Source organism: Lynx rufus, unplaced genomic scaffold (genome assembly GCF_022079265.1).
Source record: "Lynx rufus isolate CCGP_SWC_20201006 ecotype Redwood Valley unplaced genomic scaffold, mLynRuf1.p SCAF_6, whole genome shotgun sequence".
Taxonomy (NCBI): Eukaryota; Metazoa; Chordata; class Mammalia; order Carnivora; family Felidae; genus Lynx; species Lynx rufus.
In genome coordinates, this window is record NW_025814878.1 from 79,832,422 (window position 1) to 79,851,928 (window position 19,507).

At 43.7% G+C, this 19,507-nt stretch overlaps 2 protein-coding genes across 2 annotated transcripts; one reads left to right on the forward strand and one right to left on the reverse strand.

Annotated features, from left to right (window-relative positions):
• Nucleotides 1-391: 391 nt before the first annotated feature.
• On the reverse strand, nt 392-2,293 carry KHDC3L (KH domain containing 3 like, subcortical maternal complex member). The gene is made up of 5 exons (XM_047101936.1): nt 2,125-2,293; nt 1,754-1,933; nt 1,109-1,494; nt 821-1,072; nt 392-784 (listed from the first exon to the last, which is right to left on the reverse strand). Exons 1-5 carry the CDS (start codon nt 2,291-2,293, stop codon nt 392-394), a joined length of 1,380 nt encoding a protein of 459 aa, XP_046957892.1.
• Nucleotides 2,294-16,789: 14,496 nt separating this feature from the next.
• DPPA5 (developmental pluripotency associated 5) lies at nt 16,790-17,637 on the forward strand. Its single transcript, XM_047101668.1, has 3 exons — nt 16,790-16,901; nt 16,975-17,154; nt 17,579-17,637. Exons 1-3 carry the CDS (start codon nt 16,790-16,792, stop codon nt 17,635-17,637), a joined length of 351 nt encoding a protein of 116 aa, XP_046957624.1.
• Nucleotides 17,638-19,507: the final 1,870 nt, after the last annotated feature.

A 19,507-nucleotide genomic window follows, 5' to 3' on the forward strand; every position in this document is an offset into this window, starting at 1 on the left:
AGGAAGACGGACTCGATGGGCGGGAGAAGCCTCTTCACAGGTAAAACCAGATGTTTGCGATTAAAGAACACAAGACGTCTCACCTGCCTCTGGGTAGAGAGCAGCCTAGGGCAGATACTGGCTGCTGGAAGAATGGCCTCTCCTTCCCCTTTTATCTGATAATTAACAGACACTAGGGAAATTCAATTCTTTATTAGGATTCTTTAGATCAGTGTTTGTAAACATTTAACATGGGGGCAGGGACCAAGAACTACCCACACCATTCTTTCCCCAGCTTCTGCAGCAAGAATCAGGACTTAGGTGAACAGAGCTCCAGTAAGATCTTCCATTTCAACCTTGCCAGGCTTCTGCTTCCGGGCCCGAAGTTCTTTCATAACCTGGTAACCGGGCCCTAGGTAGCATCCAGGGAGCGCTGGGTTGCCGCCTCGCCGACCGCGCCGGGGTCCTGCTGGGTCGCCGCCTCCCGGACAGCGCCGGGGTCCTGCTGGGTCGCCGCCTCCCGGACAGCGCCGGGGTCCTGCTGGGTCGCCGCCTCGCGGACAGAGCCGGGGTCCTGCTGGGTCGCCGCCTCGCGGACAGCGCCGGGGGAACGCTGGGTCGCCGCCTCGCGGACAGCGCCGGGGTCCTGCTGGGTCGCCGCCTCCCGGACAGCGCCGGGGTCCTGCTGGGTCGCCGCCTCCCGGACAGCGCCGGGGTCCTGCTGGGTCGCCGCCTCGCGGACAGCGCCGGGGGAACGCTGGGTCGCCGCCTCGCGGACAGCGCCGGGGGAACGCTGGGTCGCCGCCTCGCGGACAGCGCCGGGGGAACGCTGGGTCGCCACCTCGCGGACAGCGCCGGGGTCCTGCTGGGTCGCCGCCTCGCGGACAGCGCCGGGGGAACGCTGGGTCGCCGCCTCGCGGACAGCGCCGGGGGAACGCTGGGTCGCCGCCTCCCGGACAGCGCCGGGGTCCTGCTGGGTCGCCGCCTCGCGGACAGCGCCGGGGGAACGCTGGGTCGCCGCCTCCCGGACAGCGCCGGGGTCCTGCTGGGTCGCCGCCTCGCGGACAGCGCCGGGGTCCTGCTGGGTCGCCGCCTCGCGGACAGCGCCGGGGTCCTGCTGGGTCGCCGCCTCCCGGACAGCGCTGGGGTCCTGCTGGGTCGCCGCCTCTCGGACAGCCTTCGGAGAGCTCTGGGTTGCCACCTCCTGGGCAGCATTGGGGTCCTGCTGGGTCGCCGCTTCCCGGACAGCATTGGGGTCCTGCTGGGTCGCCGCCTCCCGGACAGCCTTCGGAGAGCTTTGGGTCGCCACCTCTTGGGCAGCGTGGGGGGATCTCTGGGTCGCCGCCTCCTGAACAGACTTCGGAGAGCTCTGGCTCGCCACCTGCGGAGCTGCGTCGTCGGACCGCTGGGTCGCCGCCTCCCGGACAGACTTTGGAGAGCTCTGGGTCCCCGCCTCCGGGACAGCGTCGGGGGACCGCTGCGTCCCTACATCCTGGGCAGGGGCCTTCTCTGAGCCTGGAAGAACAGTGTGGAGACCTTACCTGTGTCCCCTACTTTCTCCACAAGAAGATTTATCCAAATGGGCTGGGGGATTAGGGTCTGGAACCTGAGAGTGCAGGATTAATTTGACCTTCTATATTCCTTGCAAGAAGGAAACCCTCTCCTGGACTGAGAGGATGAGACCGCTGCCCGGTGATCTCCGGGAAGCATCAAGATCTCTACCAAGGAACCCATGGCCTACCTAGGGTACCCCTCACTATTCCCGGTTTCATACTTTGTGCCCGGAGTTGGCGATGATAGTCAGCCAAATTCATGATCATCTTGGATACATCTTTCTGGTAATAGGGCCGACCAAATATCAAGATCTCAGCCTCGCCCTCGGGGTCCCAATGATTAACGTGAAGCAGGGTCTGTGACACACACTCGACGTGTGGTATGTGCTCTCCTCCCCGACCTGTGCAGGAAGCAAAGAGGCTGTGAGGGGCGGGATTTGGGAGGGGAAGGCGGCGGGAGAAGGTAGCGCTGGTTTGGGGCTAGGACCACTGGAGAGGCTGGCCCTGGAACGCGGCCAGCCTGGGGGGCGGGGTGGATAGGAGTGTCGGGGGTGGAAAGACCGCATTGGCCACCGCTCTCAGACCCACTCACCGAAGATCGCCTCCACCAGCCACGCCTCGAGGTGAACAGCCTTCGGACTCTTCAGGTACTCGGAGTGGAACCAATAGGGTCGCTTGGTGAGGTTACCGAGCACCTCGAATAGCGTCCCTTCTCTCTGTTCCAGCTGTACGAGCGTCGGAAACCGCTTAGGAGTGGCCATGCTGCAGTAGGCCTTGCTGCTAGCGGCCGTGAAGCTGCAAACCAAGAAGGCCAAGGTTAGTATCAGTTGCGGCAGTTGTGGCTTGGCCAGGGCCTTATTTCAAGGGCTTTTGGTAAGCCCCTCCCCATCCGCCTCCCAAACTCCGCAGCCTGGGCTTCTTCCCGAGATTGCAGGAGTGCACTGGGTAGAGCACCTGGGCGCTGTAGGAGGGGCCACTGGTCTGGACCCGCCCATTTCCCCAGGCCCTGGGAGCCAGAGGTGGAGCTTCTTCTGGGAAGCAGGTCTCGGGGAGATGAGGACGGCCCGGTAGAGGCATGGGAAGATCCAACATCTGGACAACACCTTTCAGAGAAGCGAACTGATATTTGCGCAGACACAGGTGCTTTTCAGACGGTTCAAATGGGACCAGCATTCCTGAGGGGTTGGAATGACTTTTTCATGGAAAACCTAATGAAATGCATTAAAGAAGTAAAAACTCAAGGATTAAAAAAGGTGTTCAAGGGCTAAAGTAAGTCCCACTTTATCTTGAACCCTGAAAACTGAGTTCCCTCCTCAGAGACCATCACATTTCCAGCTTCTTCCTTGACTTGTCAGAGACAGCTGAGCACATCCAGAGCAAATTCTCTAAGTAACATGTTATTTCTATGTCTTGGTTTTGTTTGTTTCTTTTGTTTTGTCCAGTTTAAAGCATTACCCATGAACTGCTACTCAGGAAGATAAAGTTATATAACTTTAGTAGTTGGGGTGTCATGCCCAGGCCCAGAGGTGAGAGAGCCTCTGAACTCAGGTTCAAACTTGTATCCTCTGTGGGAGTTCTGTAGGCCAAAGAAGTGCATGAGAAATTTGTAGGTGTCTGACAGGATCAAAAGTCTTGAGACCTAAGTAGAATGTGAATTAAGAGCCAAAGAAGGGCAAAATCTATTCAAAGAATCACAGAATGGATTGGCAGAACGATTGGGTAGACAGAACAATTGAGTGTATAACTGACACCCAAGGATCTGGGCTCCATAACTATCCCCTCTGGAGGTTACGGACTGACTAACATAGCAACTATAAATTGAATTTTAATGTCCCATCAGTACTGCCAAAAAGAATCCAATCCGAGAAGTATTTCTATGAAAATCTCTAGTCTGAAATCTCTTTCTTACAGCAAATGATATAGGATAATATATTGTTTCTTAGTTGGTGTAAGAGGAAACTTAGAGTTCTACGCATGTTATTGTCATTATGCACGTGTAGAGATCTTTTACTTCATTGAAGTTTTAGAATTAGGAATGGAAATATTTAAGAGAATTAAAATTAGAGTATTAATATTTAAAAGTGATTTGTCATTTATATGAAATCCTAGAATACGTGGACTAATCTATAGAAAGCATGGAGTATTCTCATGGATACAAAGCATGGATTGAAAGCATGGAGTACTTGCCCAGGGAGGGGAATGCAGGGAGGAAAGGACTGGAAAGAGGCATTTGGAAACTCTCGGGGATGATGGAAATGTGCATTATCTTGATTACAGTGATGGCTTCACTGGATATGGTTTGTATGTCAAAACTGGCTAATTGTACACATTTTAATATAAGCAGTTTATTGTGCTTTATTCTTCAAAGTGGTTTAAAAAGAAAGGAACCATATACATGGTATTTTATATTGCTGTAATATTTTAGATAATTTATTATATTAGAAAAACAGTTTTGTAACTCCAATTTAAAATATATAAATAAAAAAGTAAAAAATAAAATATATAGTTAAGTCATGGATTTAGATATATGACTTTAAGATGAAATCTTAGTTTATATTCAGTGTTGGATCACTGAGAAGAACTTCAGTTTCAATATATTCATACGTTTTATTTATTTTATTTACAAGAATTATTTAGTAATTGAGAAGTTCTTGTTATTTGAGGCTATTAAAGTACTTTGCAAAGCTCTTTGCCATGTATGAGAATGGGTTTTGTTTTTGTTTTTGTTTTGTTTTGTTTCTGAGATTGTTTAGTTAATCAAATTTGTCAAGGAGACCTTATGTCATTCGTAGCCCATTAAACATAACTTTTAAAACTTTCTACACTTATGAATAGGATAGTGAGTTTTGAAAGAAAAACTTGAAAGCTTAAGGAAGGACTAAAGGTTTGATTTTTACAATTTGAATATATATTTCTTTTAATGTTTATTCATTTTGAAAGAGAGAGTGCACGTGTGAGCAGGGGAGAGAGAGAATCCCAAGCAGTCTCCTGCACTGTCAGCACAGAGCCCACTCAGGGTAGATCTAACAAACTGTGAGGCTATCACCTGAGCAGAAACAAAGAGTCAGCCGCCCAACCAACTGAGTTACCCAGGCGCCCCTGGTTTTTACAGTTTTAGGAAATATTAATTTTCAAAGAAATCTCTAAACACTCTTTTGTATGCACATAAATCACCCCCAAGGTTCCAAAAAAGAAAAAATACACCATCTTTCACCCTCCTCTCCCAGCTTACCTATATTTATCAGACCTGGTACCCCCCTGCCCCACTTCAGTACTATGATTTTGTTAGAGCAGTGTTCAAGTTTATACTATTATGACCTTGTAAATCATATTCATAAACTGCAATATGATTTCTTGGGTAAATTTTTATTTTTCTTGATGTTATTAATTGCTTTTTTGTTCAAATGCTTCTTTTTCTTTTTAAAATGCTTACTTTTCTGGGCACCTGGGTGGCTCAGTCAGTTAAGTGTCCAACTTCAGTTCAGATCATGGTCTCTTGGTTCATGTGTTCAAAGTTCCTTCTTTCTTGGTTCATGTGTTTGAGCTTCCTTCCAGGAAGGAAGTGTGGAGCCTGCTTGGGGGGTCTCCCTCCTTCCCTCTCTCTCTTTCTGCCTTTCCCCCACTTGCTCTCTCTCTGTCAAAATAAATAAATAAACTTTTAAAAAATGCTTATATTTCTATGTGTTCCTCCTTTATCTCCAAACTGCCCTACTATGTAAATTTCTCCTGTCCTTTCAAGCCCAGCAGGCACTTTATCATTTCATCTTGACAGTATTGCTCCTTCGGTCTTAACTGTTCTAATCTAAGTTAGTTGCTTTCCAGGCCCATCATCCTGTAGTTTACCACAGCCTTTTTCTGGTGTTGGGTCCTGGGCTCTCTGGATCCCATGACTTCCTTTCTTTGTGCATGTGCCTGTTTGGTTTTGTTGTTGTTGTTTGTTTGTTTAGTAGATTTTATAGTAGTATCAATAGCATTCAGGCAAAAATTATTAAATTTATATATAATCATCTTCAAGAGGATCCTTGTGGTTTCTACTATACTTATGTTTCCCACTTTGTTTCTGATCAGCTTCTAAGAAGTTGAGACTGAGCTAGCTGAATTCCAGGAAGGCAGCAGAAAATTAAAGGCAGCATTGTGAGCACAATTAGTTCAGGCTAAACAAAGAAATAGAGACTTGCAAGCTGATAACAAGACTGAAACATGCAGTGGAAGCATTAAAGGCAATTGTGGCAATAGATGCTGATGCCTAATGTGCTAGGTTTAGTAAGATGAGAAATATATTTTTTCAGGTGGAACTTAAGAGCAGTAGGCAACAAAAAAAATAAAAGCAAGTTTCAAGAGAATTTTTGAAATAAAATGTTCTCTTCTACTGAACCATGTAAAGGTGGCTTAGAGTTAAGAAGTTCACTTAGAAATTTCATAGCTGTCAGCTTTCTAGCCTAATGTTCCTAGCTATAATATTGTAGTTCCTATAATTTTCAAAGGCTGTCAGATAGATTGGTTCATTCTACAGTACTTTAAAATTATATATATGACATATGCAGTTATTTCATTATCGTTCATTGTCCCTTCAGTTTTGGAGTCTAATTTGGGTTAACAATTAGCTTTAAAAAGGAGTTTTCAGTAGTACAAAGATTAACCCTTTTTGTTGCTCTTTACTACCTGCCTTAGCCAAATGCTTGGGAGTGTTTTTGCATCTGGGGAGTGAATGGGTTTGGGGAACATGGTGGGAGAGTTCAGGTAAGGGATAAGGAATTTGGACTCTTAGTGGTGGTTTACACTGGGCTTAACCTGGGCTACATTCACCCTGAGAACCAGAGATTCTCTCACCAAGTTCATAATATTTGAGGCAAAGTTTTCATTATTTGACTTCTCTTCAGAGAGAGACTTCCTTTCATTTTGATGGAGTAAATCCTCTATTATTTTCTGAGGAAATGCATATTTTGAGGCCTTGCATGTTGGAATATATTTTTATTCTATCCAGGTAGTTATTTGGACATTTGGCCTTAAAATTTTTCCTTTTTCAGAGAGAGAGAGGGAGAGAGACAGAGTGCACACATGTGTGTAAGCAGGGAAGGAGCAGAAAGAGAAAGAGAGAGAATCTGAAGCAGGCTTTGTGCTGACAACATGGCTCAAACTCACAAACCGCAAGATCATGACCTGAACTGAAATCAAGAGTTCCACACCCAACAGGCTGAGTCACCCAACTGTCCCTGGCCTTAGAATTCTTGACTGAAATAATTTTCCCCTCAAAATTTCATGCTTTACTTTATTGTCCTCTAGCTTCCACTGATGCTTTTGACAAGTTTAGGCCATTCTGATCTTAATCTTTGGGAAATGATCTTCAATTATTTCACTAAACATTTTTTTTTCCTCTGGGGCACCTGGGTGGCCTCAGTTGGTTAAGCGTCTGACTTCCACTCACAGTTCATGAGTTTGAGCCCCACTGGGCTCTCTGCTGTCAGCCCAGAGCTGGCTTCAGATCCTCTGTCACCCTTTTTCTCTACCTCTTTCCCACTTGTGTTCTCTCTCTCTTAAATAAATAAACTTAAAACACACACACACACACACACACACACACACACACACACACACACATTTTTCCCCCTTGTGTTTCCTGTCTCTTTCTCTTGTTATTCAAAAGTTGGCCTTCTGGACCAGTGTTCTTCTTTTTCTTTTATTTTTTCATTTGCCCTATGCTGTTTTGGTTTGTCTGGTAATCACTGAAGTTTGGAACTAAAAAACTAATTAGAAGCTCTGAGCATGTAGGGTTGTCTACACCCAACATTCACTGAGGGAGATATGTGTAGAATTTTTTTGTGGGAATCCCAGTGCAGTCTCATAAGATTTTTCAGTGTTCTCTCCATTGGCCACCCCTTATGTGAGTTCTGCATACTTTAGAAGCAACACACACTTTTTAAAATTTAGTTTCCTTTTTTCTTTGAATTCATTGTCTTAGTTTAGATAGAAAAATTGTCATTTCAACCATGTACTGAAATCTTAATGTAAGTGAATGCTTGAAGCTAGTCAAAATGGTACCAATATAAAAATGGAGCTAGTAGTCCATGAGCTTGAAATCCATGAGTGATGATTTTTTAAATAAATAATAACAGCTATGTGGGAGTGGTATTGGGGTGGGGGAAGGATGTCCTCTGTATTAGAGGATGGTGATGATGATGATGATGATGAAATAATGATAGTAGCTGTGTGTGAATGAATTAAGGAAGCACTAATCACACACTATGTGACCTAATCTGTGGAACAATTTTGAGAGTAGTAGTGATTATTATTCCTGAATCTGAGGCTCGCAGAAATAACAGTGAGTGAAAATCGGATCTCATATCTTGGTGTATTTTGTCTTTTCCCCTCGCTGAGGAACAGAGTTTGTATCTTTATTCCTTTTGGTATTTATTCTGAGACCAAGGACTTGCTTAACCTGGTGATTTGTCTTCAATCCCCTGAAGGTGCTTCTTCCACAATCCAGGTGATTCTAAGGCACAAGAAAGTTGAGAATCACTATATGAGATCACTCTGGATTTTCCGATTTCCAGGGCTGATCATGTAGCTTTAATACATCTCTTCTGTTCACAGATACTACTTTGATTCTGCATTTGTTCCTTGTTAATTTCAGAATGTCTTAAAACCATATGTGATATTTGAGTATGGACATATAAGAAAAAATATATACTTCTGCTTCATTACCTTGACTTTAAAAGACTGTTATTTTTTCTATAATCAAAATAGATGCTTCTACTATAGAAATAAAATTTCTATACTACCTAAAACAACTATAACAAAAAAGAGTATTTCTAGTTGCATCTTTTGTTCTGTTTTAGGTCTTTCTACTCCTGCTTTGTATCTCTTATGGTCTAGATTAAAAAACACTGAAGTCCACTGTAAAGAAAGCTTTATCATCTTCTGCACATCCCACTTTAAATAATACAAGTTGTGGGGTGCCTGGGTGGCCAGGTCAGTTGATTGTCCAACTCTTGATTTTAGCTCAGGTCATGATCCCAGAGTTTTGGAATCAAGCATCTCTTTGGGCTCCACGCTGAGTGTGCAGCCTGCTTAAGATTCTCCCTCTCTTTCTCTCTCTCTCTCCCTCTCTAAAATTAAATAAACAAGTGAATGAATAAGTAAATAAACAAATAAATTAATAATTCATGTTGTAATTATCAACATGGATGCGTCTGGCTCCAGTGTCCTTATACTGTGTTCTAGGCCTGAAAAGTAAATAATTAAAATTATTTCTTCTAACAGTAAAAGGAGCCACCAGCTGCTCTGGAATGCTATTTCCAGGAAGACTCTGACCTCAGCTTTTTGGAAGATCTCTGTCACCCTCCCACCTCTTGCATTGCTCCCATCCTACCTTCTTTAGTCAAGAAAGTATTTACTTTTATAGCTAGTAACAGGTGTTGAGGGGTAGTGAGTGTTTAGGGAAAGGCCTACCCTAATAACACACTCAGATGGTTTTGAAGTTTTCAACCAGAATTAAACCTGAGTGGATTAAAATATCCAATTATTTGCTACTTAATAGAGATGCTCAATGCAAAATGATGTAAACATTCTCCAACAGAAGAAAAGCAAATGAATTAGACAATAAGAAAAAAACCTGAAGTTATAATGTTTAATATCTAGTAGACTTTAGGGGCGCCTGGGTGGCTCAGTCAGTTGAGCATCCGACTTCGGTTCAGGTCATGATCTCACGGTCTGTGAGTTCGAGCCCCGCATTGGGCTTTGTACTGACAGCTCGGAGCCTGGAGCCTGCTTCAGATTCTGTGTCCCTCCCCTCTCTCTCTGCCCCATCTCTGCTTGTGCTCTGTCTCTGTCTTTCAAAAATGAATAAACATTAAAAAAATAATTAAAAAATATGTAGTTGACTTTACTGTGAATGGCATTAAGCAGGAAATGATCTTTATGTAAGAACATATTGTTAATCATTTTGTACCACAGTGTTCTCTTTAAGTCTCTTAACTATCCACCTTTCACTACCAATAGAACACAATGGTATATGGCAGCTAAAAAGGGGTCCCAAGATTGCGACTGACATTCAGACAGATATTGAAATTTTAAAATTCTTTTTTTTTTATTAGTTTTCTTTATTTTTGAGAGGCAGAGAGAAACAGAGCATGGGTGGGGGAGGGGCAGAGAGAGAGGGAGACACAGAATCCAAAGCAGGCTCCAGGCTCTGAGCTGTCAGAACAGAGCCTGATGCGGGGCCCCAACTCACGGACCGTGAGATCATGACCTGAGCTGAAGTCGGATGCTCAACTGACTAAGCCACCCAGGCGCCCCAGAAATTTTAAAATTCTGATTCCATTCCTTTAATTAAACTTTTTTTATTTTGGGATAATTGTAGATTCACATGCAGTTGAAATAAAAAATACAGAGAGAAAAAAAATACAGAGAGTTCCCATGTACCCTTACTCAGTTTCCTCCTATGGTAACATCTTGCAAACCTTTAGTACAATATCACAACCAGGACATCAACATTGGTGTAGTCAAGACACAGAACATTTCCTTCACAAGAATCCCCCATCTTGCTCTTTGATAGCCACACCCACGTCCTTTCAGTCCCTACCCCCTCATTAATTTCTGACAACCACTTACATATATCTGTTCTTCATTTCAATAATTTTGTCATTTCAAAAATGTTATGTAAATGGAATTATATAGTATGTAAACTTTTGGGATTGGCCTTCCCCCCCCCCCCCCCATTCAGCATTATCCTATGGAGATTCATCCAGGTTGTTTCTTTCTTCTTCTTTTTTTTTTTTTAATGTTTATTTATTTTTTTGAGAGAGGGAGGGAGAAAGCAGGAGAGGGGCAGAGAGAAAGGGAGAGAGAGAATCCTAAGCAGGCTCCATGTTCAGCATGGAGCTCCACCTGGGGCTGGTCATTCTTTCCACACACACACCCCCCCCCCCAAATTGTTTTAACTATTCTGGTTCCTTTGCCTTTTCATATAAATTTCGTTATTTTTTTAATTTAATTTTTTATTTTAGAGAGCAAGAGCTATCAGGGGAGAGGGGCAGAGAGAGAGAGAGAGAGAGAGAATCTAAGCAGGCACCATGCTCAGCACAGAGCCCAATGTAGGCCTTGATCCTATGACCCTGGGATCATGACCTGAGCCAAAATCAAGAGTCAGATGCTCAACGGACAGAGCCACCAAGGCACCCCCATCCAGGCTGTTTCTGTTAACACTTTGTTTCTTTTTATTGTTGAGTACTATTCTATGGTAAAGTATATCACAGTTTATTTAACTACTCACTTGTTGAAGGACATATGTGTTGTTTCCAGCTTTTGGCTATTACAAATAAGGCTGCTCTGAAAATTCGTGTGAGGGTCTTTGTGTGGACGTATGTTTTCATTTTTCTTGGGTGAATACCTTGGAGAGTAATTGCTGGGTCCTATGGTAACTCTGTTTAATTGTTTGGGGAACTGTCAGATTCTCTTCAGAGTTCCCATCAGCGATGTACAAGTGATCTAGTTTTTCTGAAGCTTCACTTTAGGGTTGTCCCTATTTTTAATTTTAGTCATTCTAATAGTTGTGTATGGTATCTCATTTAGGTGGTTTTTTTTTTTAATGTTTATTTATTTTTGAGAGAGAGAGAGACAGAGTGAGCGCTGGGGAGGGTCAGAGAGAGAGGGAGACACAGAATCCGAAGCCGGCTCCAGGCTCTGAGCTATCAGCACAGAGCCTGACGCGGGGCTCAAACCCACAAACTGTGAGATCATGATCTGAGCCAAAGTCAGATGCCCAACTGACTGAGCCACCCAGGTGCCCCATCTTATTTATATTTTAATTTACATTTCCCTAATAGCAAATGATAATGAACATCTTTTCATGTACTTACTAGGCATCTCTATATCCCATTAAGTGAAATGTCTTTATGTCTTTTATTTTCTACTTGTATTAGTTTTTACTCTTGAGTTTTGGGAGTTCTTTATGTGTTCTTTTTTTAATGTTTATTCATTTAAAAAAATTTTAATATTTTTATATATTTTTGAGAGAGAGAGCAAGAGTTGGGGAGGGTCAGAGAGAGAGGGAGACACAGAATCCAAAGCAGGCTCCAGGCCCCTCAAAAATAAAAAAAGATTACAAAAAAAAATTAAAAAAAAAAAAGAGAGAGGGGTGCTTGGATGGCTCAGTCAGTTAAGCATCCGACTTCAGCTCAGGTCATGATCTCACCATTTGTGAGTTTGAGCCTCATATCTGGCTTTGTGCTGTCAGCTCAGAGACTGGAGCCTGCTTTGGATTCTGTGTCTCCCTCTCTCTCTGTTCTTCCCCCATTCATACTTTGTCTCTCCCAAAGCAGGCTTCAGGCTCCCGAGCTGTCAGAACAGAGCCCGAGGTGGGGCTGGAACTCATGAACCTTGAGATCATGACCTGAGTTGAAGTTAGAAGCTTAACTAACTGATCCACTCATTCTTTGTGAGATATGTGTTTTCCAAATGTTTTCTCCCAGTTATAGTTTGTCTTTTCATCTTCTTCTTCTTTTTTTTTTTTTTAAAGTCTATTTATTTATTTTTGAGAAAGACAGAGACAATGTGAGTGGGGGAGGGGCAGAGAGAGAATCCCAAGCAGGCTCCATGCTGTCAGCACAGAGCCTGACTGGGGCTCGAACCACAAACCTGTGAGATCTTGACCTGAGCTGAAACCAAAAGTCTCATGCTCAACTGACTGAGCCACCTAGGAATCCCGCCTTTTCATCTTAACAGGTTCTTAACAAAAGTTTTTACTTTAGATGAGATCCATTGATCAATGTTTTCTTTTATGGATCAAGCTTTTGGTGACAAACCCAAGGACTCTTAGATTAGCCTAGTTTCTGAAAGATTACTCCTGTATTTTTCCCTAAAGTCTTTATGTCCATATATTTTACATTTAATCTGCCCATACCACGCAGTCTTGATTACTATAGCTATAAAATGATAGTTAAATTTAGGCAGATTAATCATACTTTTTTTTTTTTAATTGTTTTAGCTATTCTGGTTCCTTGGCCTTTTCATATAAATTTTATTATTTTTTATTTAATTTAATTTCTTATTTTAGAGAGAAAGCAAGAATGGGCAGGGGAGAGGGGCAGAGGGAGAATCTTAGACAGGCCCCACCTTCTGCGCAGAGCCCAATGTGGGCTTGATCCCATGACCCTGGGATATGACCTGAGTGGAAACCAAGAGTTAGAGTCAACCAACTAAGCCACACTTTCATATAAATTTTAAATGTTTATTTATTTATTTAGAGAGTGTGCATGAGTGGGGGAGGGGCAGAGAGAGAGGAAGAGAGAGAATCTCAGGCAGGCTCCATGCTGTCAGTGCAGAGCTCATTGTAGGGGCTGTATCTCACGAACAGTGAGTTCATGACCTGAGCTGAAATCAAGAGTCAGAAGGTTAACCAGACTGGGAAATTAAAGGGAGACACGTAAATACTTGCATCCTGGGAAATAACAAAAGTTAAGATAGGTATTCCTCAAGCAAGAAGGGGTTGGTAGTAGCACACTTTCTGAGGAAGGGTTGGGGACAGGAATATAACTCTCCTTAGTAAATCACACCACTTGCCAAATAGGCCCCCAAACCAGCAGTTTGTGAAACTACAATCAAAATGGGTAAGTGAAAAAGCAACGAGAGCTCCATAGTCACTTATCCTAGGGGCTAGGCAGACAGTGGGGGAATCATTGATAGGAGTGGGGAAACCAGTGCTTATAAGCTGCTGATGTGACACTTGTGCTGATTTAATTGTGCATGAGCTCTTTAGAAGGGACATTAGTCATTATTATCCAATATTTTTGGATGGTCATACTTTCTGAACCAACAATTTAAGTCTTGGTTGTTTATCCTCTAAGTCTGTACAGTTTTACAAGTTTGAAATAAGTTTGTATAGTTATGCAGGCTTGTCTCTAATGCCCTCAAGTTAGACATAATTCCTGTGCCTCTCTATCTGCTTCTTTAAATACTATATTGGTGAGATGACTGGCTAGCTTAGTCAGTGGAACATGCGACTCTTCATCTTGGCGTTGTGGGTTTGAGCCCCATGTTGGGTATGGAGATTGCTTAAAAATAGAAGCTTTTTAAAAAGTTTTAAGTTTATATTTATTTATTTTGAGAGAGAGAGAGAGAGAGAGAGTGAGAGTACAAGCAGGGGAGGGGCAGAGACAAGGAGAGACAGAATCCCAAGCAGGTACCACACCATCAGTGCAGAACCCAATGTGGGGCTCAAACTCACGAACTATGAGATCATGACCTGAACCAAAATCAAGAGTCGGATGCTTAACCAACTGTACCACCCAGGCACCCCTTAAAAATAGGAGCTTTTAAATACATACATGCATACATACTACATTGAACTTCCAGCCAAAGAAATGTTGTGGGAGTAGGTACAGGAAAGTATTTAGAAAGCATGGTAAGAAAATTCTCACCGAGGAGATGGGTTGCACTTTTGTCCCCCGATAGTGTTACTTTGTATTAGCTAACTAACACACAATTACTTCTCCTCCCTTCCGTTAAAATTCAAAACCACAGGTTTTGAACTGAGCCTGGCTGGCTCAGTCAGTAGAGCATGTGACTCTTAATCTCAGAGTCATGAGTTCAAGCTGTAAGTTAGGCATGAAGCCTACTTAAAAAAAATAAAAAAGCAAAAAAGCAAAACCACAGAAAAGTAAAAAGAATTCTGTATGTCCTTACTGAGAATCAACTGTTGACATTTGTCACATTGGCTTTCTATATATACATAGAAAATGATAGTGTTTCATTTTTTTTGGCAGGGGGCTGAAATATTTGTAAGTAAATTGTAGATATCAACACTTCACTTTACATATTTCAGCATGTTTCTCATGAGAAACAGCACTTTCCCTTATATAATAAAAATACTTGGGGTGCCTGGGTGGCTTAGTTGGTTAAGCATCAGACTCTTGATTTTGGCTCAGGTCATGATGTCAGGGTTTGTGAGATGGAGCCCCGTGTTGGCTTCTGCACTGACAGTGTGGAGCCTTCTTAGTATTCTCTCACTCTTCCTTTCTGTCTGCCCCTCTCCCACTCACATTCTCTCTCTCTCTCAAAATCAATAAACATTAAAAAAAAATTAAAAATACTTGTCATGTTCTACAAGTTCTGTATGATAGAACATATATGCAAATATTACTTTACAACATAATCCATATTAAAATGTCCCCACTGGGGGAACCTGGCTGGCTCAGTCTGTAAAGCATGTGACTCTTGATCTCAACATTGTGAGTCTGAGCCCCATGTTGGTGTAGACATTACTTAAAAATAAAATCATTTGTAATATTTTTTTAATGTTTATTTATTTTTGAGAGAGAAAGACAGAGCATGAGTAGGGGAGGGGCAGAAAGAGAGGGAGACACAGAATCTGAAGCAGGCTCCAGGCTTTGAGCTGTCAGCACAGAGCTGGATGCAGGGCTTGAACCCATGAACCATGAGATCATGACCTGAGTTTAACTGACTGAGCCACCCAGGTGCACCTAAAAATAAAATGTTATAAGAAAAAACAGCCCCCATTGGTCTAAAATGTTCTGTCTCTGCCTTTGATTCAGGATTTGAATCATGCATTGCATTTCATTGTCTCTTTATTAATAAAAGTCTTCATTTTTGTTTATATGACATTGACAAACCAGTAGTCCATTTGTCCTATTGGTGATGCTAATTCTGGTCTTTGTTGAGGTGGCATCCTCCAACTCTATATTGTAAAGGAACATTCTCTCCTGTCATTCCTTCCAGAACTTGTGAATATCCAGTTCCTTAATAGTTGAATATTTGATAGTTTTAGCCATGGATAATTATATAAATTGATTACATTAGTGGTTGCTAAAATCCCACAGTTGTTTAAGGGTTATTTATTTTGAGAAGGGGGGAGAGGCAGAGAGAGAGAGAAACCCAAGCAGGGTCCACACTGTCAGCACAGAGCCAGACTTGAACCCACCAACTGTGAGATCACAACCTGAGTCAAAACCAAGAGTCAGACACTCAACCAACTGAGCCACCCAGGCACCCCAAGAACCTAGTTTTTGACTGAATATGAGGAAGTCTGCCCTAAGAAATAGTCTTAGTAGTAAGCTCATGGGCTTAGATGTTACCAGAACAAGGTCTTGGGAAAAGTCAGCTTCATCTCTGCATTTATGAAGCTACGAAACATTGAAATCACACTTTCATTGGGTGAATCCCATGTATGAACTACAAATGATGTGCTTTTTAAATGAATAAAACTATTTTTTTAAGTTTATTTATTTTGAGAGAGAGAGAGTGTGTGTGTGCACAAGTGGTGGGAGAGCAGAAAGACAGAGAGAATCCCAAGCAAGAATCCCCAATGCAGGACTCAAGAACTCACAAACCTGAGATCATAACCTGAGCCCAAGTTGGGTGCTTAACTGATTGAGCCACCCACCTGCCCCTAAACAAAACTATTTAGAACCAGAAGTCTGGACAGTGTGGAGGCTTCTTGGTATTCTCTCACTCTCCCTTTCTGTCTGCCCCTCTCCCACTCACATTCTCTCTCTCTCAAAATCAATAAACATTAAAAACATACAGTTTGGGCCAAAATGGCCAGGTGTGGCACACCTGAGCTCTGAAATCCGGATAGATTTAAAAGTTCCAGACTCATGGGCTTCAAGGAACGTGGACCACAGGGGCAGTTTAGAGCCCCCATCACATTCCTTGAAGATAAATAATTTCTGAATCTCCTTTTCTCATTTGTTAAATGGCAGCAATTTAATTCCCAAGTCCCCATGAGTTGTAGGGGTCTCAGTGAAGACTCAGGGTTGGGCCCCGTTAGGTCCAGGGGAAATGGAACCCTCCTTTGGAACGTGGGAGGCAAGAACTTGATTTGGCAGCTCCCCTGTGGTTCTCGCACCCTCAAACCTCAGTTTTCGACTTTTGGGGGTTCAGGCCCAACCGCTTGTTCCCAGGGGAAGAGCTGCCATCGCCCTCTCCCCCACACACTCCCCAGGCCAAGAGATCCTGGTGCGGAAGCAACGAGTCGGCAGAAACCCTTATACCCTCTGAGGCAGCTGGGCCCACCGGTGCTGGGGAGAGAGTAAGGTGACGGAGGTGGTCACGCGCACGACCTAAGCGCAGGCGGGCCGGCGGAGCGTTGTGAGTGGCCGACTAGGGCACCAGGCAGGGGGCGGGGCTTGTTATAGGCGGGGCCTGTCCAGGTGCTCAACTTCCAGCCCGCGCCGTGGCCCTGGCTGACTGTGTTAGGCCTAGCTTGGGTTGGAGTGTAATTGGTTTTGAAACCAGTGCAGATGGGGACGCTGCCGAAACGAAAAGATATTCCACCGTGGGTGAAAATTCCCGACGACTTGAAAGATCCTGAGGTGTTTCAGGTCCAGACACAACTCTTGGAAGCTATGTTTGGTGAGTGAGCCCAGCCCTGACCCAGGCGTCTCGGTCTCCGTGGTCCTGAGCGCTCATCTCCTTTCCCAAACAGGCGTAGGTGGATCTCGAATCCCGTACATCGAGCGAGTCAGCAAAGTCATGCTTGAGTTAAAGGTTCTGGAATCCTCGGGACTCGCCGAGGTCGTGGTTTATGGCTCTTACTTGTACAAGCTTAGGGCCAAATGGATGCTCCAGTCCATGGCCGAGTGGCACCGCCAGCGACAGGAACGAGGTGAGAGGTTTGGGGAAGCCTGGGTAGTTTTACTCCCTCTTCTGTAGCCCTTCTCAACTCTCCCTCTCTTCCGCTGGCAACCACCACCCGCACATTAGGCACCACCCGGGCGGTCCCCAGTAATGCCGTCTCTTGGTCCTAGAGACCCTGGATTAAGACTACGAAGAGAGGCTGCCTGGGACTGGCCTCATAGGGGAAGATTACCTGAGACCTGACCCCCATTCTTCCCTTCCCTCCAACACTCCCCCTAGCTTCTTGGGGGATATTGGAATGGGCTCAGCGACCCCACATTCTGAGGACTCCCAAGAATTCCAGGTGCAGACCGCTGGGCTGGGAAGTCCCAGAAATGAACCTTTAAAGAGGCTGAGAACTGCCCAGGCTTTTACCCTCTCTCCTCATGAACATCTGTTGCTTTCTGGTGCAGGGATGCTCAAGCTGGAGGATGCCATGAAGGCCCTGCATCTAGGTCCTTGGATGAAGTGAAGCCAGTTAGCAACCAACGCACCTGGATGCAGGATTGAGAGTAGACTGTGGTCAGAGCTGGAATGATCTGGCCTGGTTTAAAGTCTGCTCCATCTTGGCAAGGAAAAACCAACTGTTTGTGGTCTCTGGCTTTGCCTCGGAGTCCTAATGTAGCTACCATTGCCACCTGCCCCTGTCCTCCCAAGTTCGCTAATTAAAGAATAAAATTTTGAATAAATAGCTCCTTGATGTTTCATTGAAGATATTGGAGATAACATCACAGCCAAGGTGGCCCTTGAGTTTAACCCTTAATTAAAACTTTCACAGCTAGAAATGTCCAAGAGCACACTTGGGGTAAAAAAAAAAAAAAAAAGGGAGGGTCTAGGAGTTGGGTTCTGAGATGCAGCTTTGACCAAAACTCAGTCAGTCTTAGGGGAAATGTGATATTGTCTGGAACTGACCTGGATTCTTTTTAAACATAACTATAATAGGTGAACATAACATGTATAAAATGAAAAGCAAATATTCTCAAACAAATATAGAAGTGCCAGTACCTTTTCAATGTACTACTTTTATATACATGTAAACCAAATAGAAGACCACTAGCTGAGTTCTCTGCATTTAGTCTGCTGCAGAATGTTATTTCGGTTGGAATTTGAAGAAAATTTAGCCTTATAGATAGGAATATGAAAAGGGAAAACCATACAGACCTCTTGAAAGGGTCTCTGGGATTCTCTACCACACTTATACAAAATTACCACACTTGGCCCCCCAAAGGGTAAGTGAAATGGGGGAGGGGGTAGATGAAAGGTTTACAATAGGTGGGACTCAATCCTGATGGTGGAGGGACAGTCAGACTGGGGACTACACTTTTCCCTACTAGAGATTAGCTTGGTAGTTCACAGATCAGAATGAATCCCACTTAGGGAGCTTTCTGGCCCTATGACCTTAGGTTGTTCAACCACCTCAGTCTCTAATTTGGAGATAATAGCATCTGACTCCATATGAAGTTGTGAGGTTTAGCTGTTTATATATGTATGGTACTTATAACTGGCATCACATAGTAAGAAGTGTTGACTATTTCTTCGGGAGATTGACCAATAACGGGAGAGAAAACTATCAATTAGATGTTTTCTGCAAGAGGCCAAGGTGGCATGTCCGTCAGGTAACTGCTCCCCACCCCCTTCACTATCACTAAATGAATGGCACCACCATTTTAGCCCAGTGGTTCTGGCCAAAAACTAAGAGCCATCGTTGACACCTCACATGAAATCCAGGAGCAAGCCCAATCATCTTTGCCTTCAAAAAAATAACCCAAATTGAAGCCCCTCCTGCACCTGCATTTTCTCCAGCCCTGCCGTCTCCACTCCCATCTTCCCTTGCCGGGACTCCTGGAAGAGACTCAAACAGGTTTCAGTGGTTTTTTTAGTTATCTCACGATCTGTTCTTCAGCCACTCTTAATTATTATTATTATTTTTTAACATTTATTTTTGAGAGACATTTATTTAGCCTGACCTGTAAGGCCCTGTGTAATCTAGTTTATTATCCTGTTGCTGCCTCTCAAGCAAACCATTTTGGTACCCCTTCAGGGCTTTTATCTTCTCTCTTGAGCCTGGAACATTTCTCACATTTTCAAATTGTTCTGATCCCTTCTCTCAGGTCCATGTTCATCTCTAGAGAGGTCCACTCCTTCACAGTCTCTACTTAACCTACTTTACTTTTCTTCATTGCATTTGTAAACCTTACTGACAGTGTTAGCTGCTCATTTTCCTCCTCTCTTCCACTATAGTGTAAACACCAGCAAGACAGGGATTTTTTTTTTTTTTAAACAGGCAATATGTAGGATAGAATGTTTAAGGGTTATTTCAGAAGACGCTGATACAAGCTAGA